This window comes from Terrapene carolina, unplaced genomic scaffold, assembly GCF_002925995.2.
Source record: "Terrapene carolina triunguis isolate 2854851 unplaced genomic scaffold, T_m_triunguis-2.0 Scaffold443, whole genome shotgun sequence".
In the NCBI taxonomy this organism is placed as follows: domain Eukaryota; kingdom Metazoa; phylum Chordata; order Testudines; family Emydidae; genus Terrapene; species Terrapene triunguis.
The window spans coordinates 131,961-143,834 of NW_020664794.1; the positions used below are offsets into that span (position 1 = coordinate 131,961).

At 51.1% G+C, this 11,874-nt stretch overlaps 1 protein-coding gene across 1 annotated transcript in view; it reads left to right on the top strand.

Annotated features, from left to right (window-relative positions):
• The first annotated feature begins 2,384 nt into the window (after window positions 1-2,384).
• LOC113407850 (zinc finger protein 436-like) overlaps window positions 2,385-11,874 on the top strand; it is a 44,425-nt gene continuing 34,935 nt past the window's right edge. The window contains exons 1-3 of the mRNA XM_026658419.2: window positions 2,385-2,454; window positions 5,234-5,360; window positions 7,883-9,322. Of these exons, the coding sequence (XP_026514204.2) occupies window positions 2,431-2,454; window positions 5,234-5,360; window positions 7,883-9,322 (1,591 nt within the window). The 5' untranslated portion in view covers window positions 2,385-2,430. The remainder of the gene's footprint in view (window positions 2,455-5,233; window positions 5,361-7,882; window positions 9,323-11,874) is intronic.

Here is an 11,874-nt window from a genome sequence, read left to right on the forward strand (position 1 = left end):
CTAGAATTGTTGTACAGATGAGGAACTCAGGCCTGCCTGGAGGGGTTGGGTTTCTGTCCAGGAATCGGGCTTGGTTACTTCACGGCAGGAATCAGTCTCATGGCAGGAATTGGGCTCACCTTCTCTGTGGCCGGTGTCAGGGTCCTGAGTCCCAAAGGGATCCTGGCTTTTCTGGCCTCCTCGTTCTCATCTTCCGATGAGTTTTGCTGGTCATCCTCAGGGAGCTGGGAGGGAGCGGGAAGCAGGGTCCACAGCCTTCCTGGGTTGGGTGATAGACAGTACAATTGTGCAAAATTCTGCACAACTGGTTGAAAGACCGTACTCATAGAATTGTTACCAATGGTTCACTGTCAAACTGAGAGGACGTCTCTAGTGGGGTCTGTCCTGGGTCCGGTACTAGTCAATATTTTCATTAATGACTTGGATAATGGAGTGGGGAGTATGCTTATGAAATTTGCAGATGGCACCAAACTGGGAGGGGTTGCAAGCACTTTGGAGGACAGGATTAGAATTCAAAGTGACCTTGAAAAATTGGAGAATTGGTCTAAATTCAACAAGATGAAATTTAATAAAGACAAGTGCAAAGTACTTCACTTAGGAAGGAAAAATCAAATGCACAGCCACCTCTGCAGCTGGTAGCTCCGGGGGGGATTTAAAAGGCCCTGGGCTCCCAGCCGCCGCTACCGCAGCCGGAGCCCCGGGCCCTTTAAATCTTAAATATTAATGACCCAGATCCTGAACTGTGCTTTGGATGTTTGCTTCTGGGGCTGTTTTAGTTCAGCTAGCCATGGCCCCAAGGGGCCAGTCCAGTAGCCGGGGGTCAGCATAACACAGGGATGCCTGTGCCACCCCCCGTTTTCTTGGCCATGTTCTCTGCTAAGATGGTGGCATGTAAGAATCATTATGGTGGCTCTATGCCCCCCCAAGCTGCCCCCCTTATACAGGGCTTCAGAAGCCATCGTTAACCCCTTCTGGCATCCCCCTGAGGTGAGAGGCCGGCGAAATTCGCTCCATTTCTCAGGGGGAGGAAGTGAGGCACACAGAGCTTAAGTGATGGGCCCAAGGCTGCACAGCGTTGTGTGGCAGAGCCAGGATCAGGAGCCGGCTTAGCTCCCAGCCCCATGCTCAGGACACACCTCTCTCTGATTGACCCCCCAACGACATGACATTGAGCTCCAGCTCCTGACACACACACCATTTCTGGGCCCAGGGGCTGCTTTCTGCCGCAGCTGGGGAGGTGTGACGTTCCCATCGCGTGCATACGGGGCTTTGGGACTGATGCCACCTACTGTGAGAGCCCCAGACCTGGCCCCACCAGGACAGAGAGGCCTGGCTTGGCTTCATGGAGGGGTGTCAGGGCCTGGGAACGCCGTAGGGTTTACCTGAGAGTAGTGTGGGACCCAGAAGTCTGTTGGCAGGAGCCCAGCTTCATCGCTGTCCTGGTGCTCCAGGCCCAAGATCCAGGCTACCCCAGAACCGGGTGATCATCGGGGACCCTAGAAATCCGTTTGCCACGGGGAAAAAGGCGGAATCTGCATTTTGACAGAGAATCTTTAGTTTTTACATTGTGTAAAAAAAGAAAAGCCGGTGTGAAGGAGTCACTAGTTTTTACTGACAGCACCAGTGTCACCGGCTGAGTGCACCTCCCCCGTCTGGGGTTGATTTTTGAAGGCGCTTTAAATGTACAGCAGAGCCCCGTTTATCCACTCGAACCGGGCCCCGCTGGAGAACCCAAACTTGGGCGAATCAGGGGAGCTGGCAAAGAGCTTTCAACCCTTTGTTTTCTGATGGGGTTGGGGCTGACTGCTCCAGCCCGTCGCTGTCAGCCCAAGGCGGCTGGTGGTTCGGGTCACACAGGAGCCGGATAACGGAGACTCCCATCAGTGGGGTTCTCCTGTACATCGGGACACATTGTGCGCACCACGGATATAGACATTTGTGGCTAGGGAAACTCACGTTCACTTTAAACCTGGGGAAACGCGGATTGTTATGGGTGATTTTGGGGGGTTTACACGGAAGATCCGGATCCCTGGTGATCCGGTTTAGCGCGGCTAGGGCCGCCTGGTGCTCTGTCTGGGGGCGCCCGAGGCATTGCCGTGACCCGGGCTCGGTGCCATGGCCGCATGCCCGGAGCGCGCCCTGCCGCGCCGCTTTGTGTCCAGACCTGTGCGCGGCTCGTGCGGGCAAATCCGGAGACATCTCGGGTTCCGCGCGGCTCCGTCCCCTCCCCGCTCGCCAGCCTTTGTCTCCCTCCGCCCCCTCCGCCCGCTCCAGTTCCAGCCGGAGCGCGTCTAAGCCCGGCTGCGGCTGCCCCGGGGAGCGGAGCCGCGAGCGCAGCGGAGGACGGGGGAACCCCCCAGCTGGAGCCGGGGCGCCAGGAGAGCTTCCAGCCAAGCCTTTCCCCCCGCCTGCGGCCCAGCCGCCGGGACAATGCCGGGAGGGGCTTTGGCTCAGGTAGGAGATTTGACAATCAACTTCCCTTGTGTGGCTATGGAGCGGGGGGGGGGGCGATGCGCAGCGCTGCGCTCGCTGCCCGACGGGGGCCTTTACCCCCTGCACCAGGTGCACCAGGGATGCGTGCAGACATGTCCGGAGTGCCCGCAGCATGGTACCCTGATGCACACGCTGGCTGGCTGGCTGCTGGCTGGCTGCAGATATGGCTCTTATGGCCACAGCATCTGAGCCATCTCCCCAGCTGTGTAACTAAAGAAGTGACAGTAACAATTTCTTCCTTCCTTCCTAGCCGATGGAGGGGGGGGAAGAGCTTGATTTATTTAATTGGGGGTGTATGTGTGTGTGTGCGGGGGCGTGTATGTGTGTGTGTTTGTGCATATGTTTGTTTATGTGAAGAACTTCTTAGGGGACAAATAATGGAACAGTTCTAAAGCTACCAGCAGGATTTGAACCTAGGTGCTTCAGAACCAAAATAGGGGAGGGGAGGCCACTACTTGAGCCGAAGGGGCAGCACTATTAGATGGTAGCAGTAGCAGGCTATTATCCTCTATGCAAACCCACCCCTAGCAGGAGAGGCAGCACACTTCTTAAGCATATTGCATTAGGACGTGGTATGAGTTTTGTATGGGGTATGCACTGGGGCAGAAGATTGGTGCATACTCAGTACAAGAGAGGATATCCGATGAATCTACAAGACACTGGGAGAGAGTGCTGAGTAGGTGTGCAACGCAACTGGGAGAATTATAATTCACTGGGTCCCTGTGAACCAAAAAGGCTGGAAACAGAAAAAGGGAGGCAGCCAAATAGGAATAATCAGTCTGTGAAAGCAAAAGATAAGGGCAGGAGAAAGTCAGGATGACCTTGCGACGGCTGTCTGGGGGTTGTCTCTGGAGCTGAGTTAATAACTGGGTTTTTGAGTCAGGGGCCAAACCCAAACAGCCAGAAAAAACTCCGGTTGGCTTCACACCCAAACTGAATTTTAAAAAAATGTTCTCAGCAGAATGAACAAACACAAACATTTCATCTGGGTCCAACTAAAGATTTCAAATGTCGATTGGAAACAACATTTGGTCTGGAAAAAGTCATTTCAGAACAAACTCGCCAAACGCTTCAAAATGTTTTGCCATTTCTGAAATGTTCATTTTGGTTTTTTGTCCAAAACTATTCATTGATTTTGACCCACATTCACAAATCGTTTCGGTGCCCGGAAAAATGCCTTTTCCAGCAAATTCACTGTTTGCTAAAAATATTGTCTGCCAGCACCTCTTGTGCCAAGCAGAGAGGGGACCTCCAAGCCATCCTGCACTTCGGAATGGCCTGGACCCATCTGAGTAGGACACCCCATCACAGGAGCTAAGAGGAATAAGAAGGACTTTGAAAATTGTGGTGATTTGGGGTAACAAAAAAACGCTATAGGAAAAGGTCAGGCTGGGAGTGAATGTAGGGGATGAAATCAACGAGGGCTCTACAATGGCTCGACTAATAACGTGCTGCTTAAATCTGGCCATGGGTAAGAAAATTACCAAAGAGGAGGTGTGCTCGCCTAGGCTGGAGCTGTGGATGGACAGCAGGAGATGGGATACATGCAAAGAACCAGAATATATACAAAGCAGCTCATCCAGATAACCGGCATTGTAAGGCTTAAAAGGAATCCGCTAATGACCCTGGAGGCTGAGCAGACAGGAAGAAGGTAGATCGTGGCGTGTGGAAAAAGAGAGAAATCCTAGCAATCGCTGTGTGGTTTGTCACACTTTAATCTCTAGCAATGTCTATCAATATACGGATAGATATTGATGGTAGCCTAGAGGCTGCAGTCAAGATCCGGGCCTAGGGTGACCAGACAGCAAATGTGAAAAATCGGGACAAGGGGTGGGAGGTAATAGGAACCTATATAAGAAAAAGACCCAAAAATCGGGACTGTCCCTATAAAATTGGGACATCTGGACATCCTATCCGGGCCCCATTATGCTAGGCCCTGTACAGACAGGTGGCAAGAGATGGTCCCCTCCACTGGAGGTTACAGTCTAAATAGACAACGGGTGGGAGGGGAAACAGAGAGGAGGTGTTTTGCCCAAGGTCACGCACCGTGCTGCCAGGAATAGAACCCAAATCTCCTTCGTCTCAGTCCAGTTCTCTCCCACTAGATTACACTACCTTTCATCACCGGAAGGAATATTAAGAGTTAAAAACCCTGTAAGCAACTGGAGGCTGGCGGAACCATGAGCAATAAGCAGCGAGGGCTAATAAAGAACCAATCACGCCAGACGAATGTTATTGCTTTTATTCTGATGAACTCACAAAAGTAGTGGCTGTGGGGAGATCAGCAGCAGCAATGGAATTAGACACTAAGGGAGCCTAAGTGCAGGGTGTCACGAAATCTTAATTTTTCCGCTAATAGGCACTGGTTTGGACACCACCACTGGGGTATGGGTTGGAACCTGGGGGCGCGGTGGAGTGGGGTTATAAACGGAAGTGAAGGGGAATGAGTAACAATGCCGGGTGGAGCTGGAGAGAGATACCCAGGAGGGTTTTGCTGGGCTTGATTTTAGGCTGGGTTTTAGTTACTGTGTGTTTCATGATCTGGAAAAAGAGGGGACCGGCCCACGAATTGCATGCACCAATGGCACTGCAATGGGAAGCCTTTTCAATGCCAGGGAGGACAGGGGAGGATATGAAGGGGCCTAGAGAGGTTGGAAGGCTGGGCTGGAACGCCACAACTGCCAGGGACGAGTGGTGACTGAAGCAGCAGGTGCTGAGGGTATGGTGCTTGTTATTGCAGGTCCCGGTGACGTTCGATGACGTCGCCATCTATTTCTCCCGGGAGGAGTGGGAGATGCTGGCAGACTGGCAGAAGGAGCTGTACCAGGAGGTGATGAGGGAGAATTATGCAAATCTGATTTCTCTGGGTAAGGATCAGCCTTCATTGTTTTACCGGGTGCAGCAGGATCATTGAAATCCCTGGGCTGTCTTTAGTCTATTATTATTTATTGGTTTTATAGTAACCCCTAGGGGCAACCAGTCCAGGATCAGAGCCCCACAGTGCCAGGTGCTGTACACATTGGCTTTAAAAAGCTCGTCCTTGTTCCAGGGAGCTCCCGGTCCTAGGATAAGTCTTACCTAGTAAGCATGCAATGGCCCAGATCATCAGCTGATGCAAATGTCCGTAGTTCCATTGAAGTCAATAGCGCTATACTGACTGACACCAGCTACAGATCCGACCCCTGACGTGACATCGCTGGGGAAAGCCAGTGTGCTCCTGGGGGACAGTCACAGACGACCACCCCCTGGTGACACTGCACCCCATGCTGCTCCAGCCTTGACCCTCAAACCTCTTGCATGTGGGAAACACAAGCCTTTCTAATGCTGCTGTCACTGACGTGAGCCTCCGGCACCTTCCCAGCCCCCACAGAGGCTTCCTGTCTGAGCCCCACTTGGTAAAACAGGAAGCAACGTTCTTGGAACTGCTCCGCAGCAAAGCAGGACACGGAAAGCGACACGCGCATTCCCAGCGGTCCTCAGTGCAGCTCTGCTATCAGTGGAATGCGTCATCACGAGCAGAAGCAGGTCATTGCTCAGTTTCCCTGAATGGAGGGAGAGAAATTCGCCCCTGTGCAGAGGGCCAGCCCATGGCTGAAGCACCAGACACGTCCCCCTCATGGTAGGGGAGTGGACCCTATAGACCAGCAAATCAGGAGGAGGAGGTATTTTTAGAACAAATAGGAAAAGCACCCAAAGGACAAATCCCGGTGGTAATGGGGGAATGTAACTCCACAGAGAGGTGTAGCCTATTTGGGAAATTGCTCATTATTTTGTTGAGTTTCTCTTTCCTATCCGTGTTTATCTCCCTCCCTCCGAATCCGGTGTAGTACACCAGCTGAAGTCAGGGCCGAGAATCACACCCACAGATTGTGTTGTTCTGTGACATCACATATACGCGCACAGTCACTGGTGTATCCATTTGCTGTCAGGGCTGAGAGCAGTTTTTCCGTTAAATATTTTTTGAAAAGCAATAATAATCCTGACACATAAATAACTTGAATAGGATGTTTCAAAGTTCTAAAATCGGTGCTTAGAGACCAATATGGCTGCCTCAGGAGCTCTTTAATGACCTGAAAATCAAAAAGGACTTGCACAAAAAGAGGAAACATGGACAAAAAAGCAAACAGAATGTTGGGAGCCATTAAGAAAGGGATAGAATAAGACAGAAAATATCATATTCCCTCTATATAAATCCATGGTACACCCACACAGCTTCAATACTGTGTGCAGATGTGGTCGCCCCATCTCAAAAAAGATGTATTGGAATTGGAAAAGGTTCAGAAAAGGGCAACAAAAATGATTGGGGGTATAGAACGGCTTCTGTATGAGGAGAGATTAATAAGACTGGGACTTTTCAGCTTGGAAAAGAGACGACTAAGGGGAGATATGATAGAGGTCTATGATATCATGACTGGTGTGGAGAAAGTAAATAAGGAAGTGTTATTTACTCCTTCTCATAACACAAGAACTAGGGGCCACCAAATGAAATTAATAGGCAGCAGGTTTAAAACAAACAAAAGGAAGTATTTTTTCACACAACGCATAGTCAGTCTGTGGAACTCATTGCCAGAGGATGTTGTGAAGGCCAAGACTACTACAGGATTCAAAAAAGAACTAGATAAGTTCATGGAGGATAGGTCCATCAATGGCTATTAGCCAGGTTGGGCAGGGAAGGTGTCCCTAGATTCTGTTTGCCAGAAGCTGGGAATGGGCGATAGGGGATGGATCACTTGATGATGACCTGTTCTGTTCATTCCCTCTGGGGCACCTGGCATTAGCCACTGTCGGTAGACAGGATACTGGGCTAGATGGACCTTTGGTCTGACCCAGTATGGCCATTCTTATGTTCTTATAACTCTCCAAACACTGGGGGCCAGACTCATTCCCGATGTTCAGGGAAGCCAGTGGAGCTACTCCAAGGATACATGTGAGTCTAGGATTTCCCTTCAGTTTATCCAAGAGATGGTTAAGAGATGCCTAGATCACAATCTCTGAGTACCTACATGGAGAAGAGATTTTTGATAGTAGATTCCTCTTTAACCTAGCAGACAAATGCCGAATGGTAGGTGAAGCAAGAGAAGTTAGGTTATAAATAAGTCACACATTTTGTAACAGGCCGGGTAATTAACTATTGGAATAATAACTATTGGAATAGGGATGTGATCATTTCACCATCACCTGAAGGCTTTAAATCAAGACTGGATGTCATGCTTAAAAACATGCGTTAGCTGGCCCAGAAGTTTTGGTCTGGATGTAGAAATCACTGGGTGAAATTTTCTGGAGGAGGTCAGACTGGAAGATGGGCATGGTCCCTTCTGGCCTTAAAAATCTATGAATTGTTACCACCATCCCATCCATAAGTAATGCCTGAACTCTTTTCTCCATCCAGCAGGGGACTGGCCCAGGCAGAGAAGCAAGAAGGAAAATGAGGAGGAATGTGCTGAAAAGTTGGAAGCCCCGGAGCTGCCGACTGGAAACAGCTCGGCCAACGGCTCAGAGAAGGCAAAGAACTGCAGCACTCAGAGCGTCCGTGTCCCAGAGCCAAGCAGCGAGGAAGGCGGCTGGCTGAGGCAGCCGGTTGAAGGTGGAAGAGGGAACAGCCATTGCACGTGGCCCAGTGGGAACCAGGCACCCAAGAAAAGGGCAAGACCACACAAATGCGACGAGTGCTGGAAAAGCTTCACCTGGAGATCGGAGCTGGTTCAGCACCGCAGGACCCACACTGGGGAGCGGCCGTATAAGTGCGCTGAGTGCGGGAAGGGCTTCAGCCAGCACGTCAACCTGACCATCCACCAGCGTATCCACACCGGCGAGCGGCCCTACCGGTGTGGCGAGTGTGGGAGGGGCTTTACCCAGCATATCAACCTGACCCTCCACCAGAGAATCCACACTGGGGAGCGCCCGTACCAGTGCGGTGAGTGCGGGAAAAACTTCATCCGCAAATCCAACCTGGCCAAGCACCAGAAGATCCACACGGGCGAGAAGCCCTTCCAGTGTGCTCAGTGTGGGAAGAGCTTTGTGCACAAGTCCGGCCTGGTGTCGCACCACAGGACCCACACGGGGGAGCGGCCGCACCAGTGTGAGGCATGCGGGAAGCGCTTCGGCCACAAGTCGGGCCTGCTTTCGCACCGGAAGACCCACACGGGTGAGCGGCCCCACCAGTGTGCCCAGTGCGGGAAGAGGTTCCGGCACAAGTCAGGCGTGGCCTCACACCAGAGCACCCACACGGGTGAGCGGCCTCACCAGTGCTCCCAGTGCGGCAAGCGGTTCTCCCGCACCTATGAGCTCATCTCCCACCAGCGCCTGCACACAGGGGAGCGGCCCTACCCATGTGCCGACTGCGACAAGAGCTTTGTGCGCAAATCCAACCTGGTGAAGCACCAGCGCGTGCACACGGGGGAGCGGCCCTACCAGTGCGGCCAGTGCGAGAGGAGCTTCTCCCAGAGGTATGAGCTGGTGGCTCACCAGATCACCCACACTGGGGAGAGCCCCTATACCTGTGCCCAGTGCGGGAAGATCTTCAGCCAGAAGTCGAACCTCGTGAAGCACGAGCGCATCCACACTGGCGAGAGTCCCTTCCCCTGCACCCAGTGCGGGAAGAGCTTCAGCCAACGTGCCAACCTGGTGAAACACCAGCGGATCCACACCGGGGAGCGGCCGTTCCAGTGCGCCCACTGCGGGAAGAGCTTCAGCCAGAAGTGCGAGCTCGTGTCGCACGAGCGGATCCACACCGGGGAGCGGCCGTTCCAGTGCGCTCACTGCGGGAAGAGCTTCAGCCAGAAGACGAGTCTGATCGCTCATCAGAGGATCCACGTGGGTCAGCGACTGAGTGAATGTGCCTAGGGCGATGCTCTCCCGTCCAGCTCTGTCTGGCACTCCGGCTGATGCCAATGGGGGGCTGACGTGCAGATCGAGGGAGGTGCATGGCTCTGGGTATGGATCCATCAGTAAATATCTTCTCACTTACTGGGGAGCAAACAAGGGAGGAATTGGGGCTCTCAAGCTGGAGATTTCCAAACACGTCCCAGAAAGAGTTTAAACAGCTCCTTGAATTGCCCTCGTCAGGAGAGGGGGGATATTTCAAACCTGCCTTCCGGTTAACACAGAGACCGTGTTAGACTTTCTAAGGCTCGGCAGGTCAGGAAACAGCATGTAATTGTCGAGAAGTCCAGAAAACATCTGGCAAAGCAGGAACCATGTTGAACAGCAGAGCGTTCCCTCAGGAGAAGAGGGGGCAAGCTTGGAAGACGCAGGGCTGATTCAAACCTTGGGTTTTCCAAATGCCTGATGATGAACCTTCTGAGCTTGACTGACCCTCAGGAAGACTGTAGGATGTGGGTATGGCATGGTAGACCCCTCAGCAGTACCCTCAACTAGCCAATGGGAACATGGAGGGCTGGAAGGGGTGGAGAATGATTAATGGGGTATGAAGAACAGCTGGTCAAATAATATTCAGCAAATATATGATTTGGTTCTTGTTGAGCAATGAATCAAAGAAATAACTTTTTGAAGTGTTCATTCAGCTGTTGAAAACTGTTCCTCAAAGAAATTATTTGGGGCCAGGTTCACAAAGGTGTTTAGGTGTGTAAAGATGCCGATAGGTGCTGTTGTCAATCTCACTAGCACAGGGGTTCTCAAACTGGGGGTCGGGACCCCTCAGGGGGTCACAAGGTTATTACATGGGGGTTGCAAGCTGTCAACCTTCACCCCAAACCCCGCTTTGCCTCCAGCATTTATAATGGTGGTAAATATATTAAAAAGTGTTTTTAATTTATAAGGGGGGTTGCACTCAGAGGCTTGCTCTGTGAAAGGGATCACCAGTAAAAAAGTTTGAGAACCACTGCACTAGCACCTAAGTGAGTCAGGCACCCCACTCCCCTTGACTCTCAGTGGTATCTCTGGCCCAGGTCCTCAAAAGTAGTTACGTACCTAACTCCCAGTGGGAGTTATACTTGGAGGATCTGGCTGGAGGCACCTAACCTGCTTAGGAGCTTTTGAAAATTCTCATAGGCGCTTAGCTGCATCTCTAGACACCGAAATGCTTTTGCAAATCTGGCTGTTGACCAAGAACAGCAAAGGCCAGTGAGTAATGCTGAATCCGTTTTTCTGTTCTTCTCACAGACCCAGATCTATTTCTGTGTGGCAGGTTTAAATGCATCCTGATGCGTGGGCGATCAAAAGCCATTATTCTTGATGCTTTTTCAGTGGCGAGTAAGAAATAATGTCAAAACTATCCCAATAATAGTTATTTCCTGGACGCTGAATTGATTAAACTTATCCCAAACTACTTCAAATAGATGAACCCGTTCTTTCAAAAACATCAGTGAAGGAGAACACTGCCCTGCTTATGTGGAAATATACATGCTATGACATGGCGAAGATCATGAAACCGTGTGCTCCGATAGCCTTCTCTCCAGTGCAGTCCCCACACATCACCCAGTAACCGAGAGACTCTTTTCAGAACCATTGATTTAAATGAACATTATCAACCGGATTTAAACTGGTGTCTTCTTTAACCCAAGGAGGAAGTTACGTTTATCCAGACAGATCAGAAGAAAATATAACACAGTGGCCTCAAACTTGTAAAACTGCCTCTCAGGCTGCGCTCCTCATGCGTGATCCGACGCACTTCTTTAATGAATGCTGTTTCCTTTTTGTTTATGCACTGATCTAATTGTTTCCATTATGTACCATATCAAAATTATATATATGGAGATATGCCTATCTCATAGAGCTGGAAGGGACCCTGAAAGGTCATGGAGTCCACCCCCCTGCCTTCACTAGCAGGACCAAGTACTGATTTTGCCCCAGATCCCTAAGTGGCCCCTGGGTTTAGCAGGCCAATGCTCAAACCACTGAGCTATCCCTCCCCCCATTTTAATAGGTGCCTTTTTAAAGCACAACATGTAGTTCAAAGGTAGGAAAATTCTTCATGGTCTTTGACTCATTGCCTTTTTTTGGTCTGCTTTATGTTTTGCTTCCTGTAGTGTAACTTCCATGTCTTGCTGCATGCACAGAGGCCTGGGAGTGGAGCAGGGAGTTGGCTTGGTTTGAACTCCGCAGTCCTTATTGCCCAGGGGTTTGGGTTATAATTTGGGTATGATTCTGTAAGTGCTCCGTGCGCGGGAGTCTGGTTGACTCCAAAGACAGTTCTATGATTGGAATGCTCATGGGACTGGGGACTGGGGTTTCAATTCATCTTGGCCATGGATGGCTCCCACCTCTACGTCGCCTTCTCATCTGACATGAATGCTGGTTTTTCGGTTACGTCAGAACGGAGAGCTGGGCAAGGAGCAGCCGGCTAAAGCTCAGTCCAGACAAGGCACAGAGGTGATGCAAGTCAGGGCCGGCTCTAGGTTTTTTGCTGCCCCAAGCAAAAAA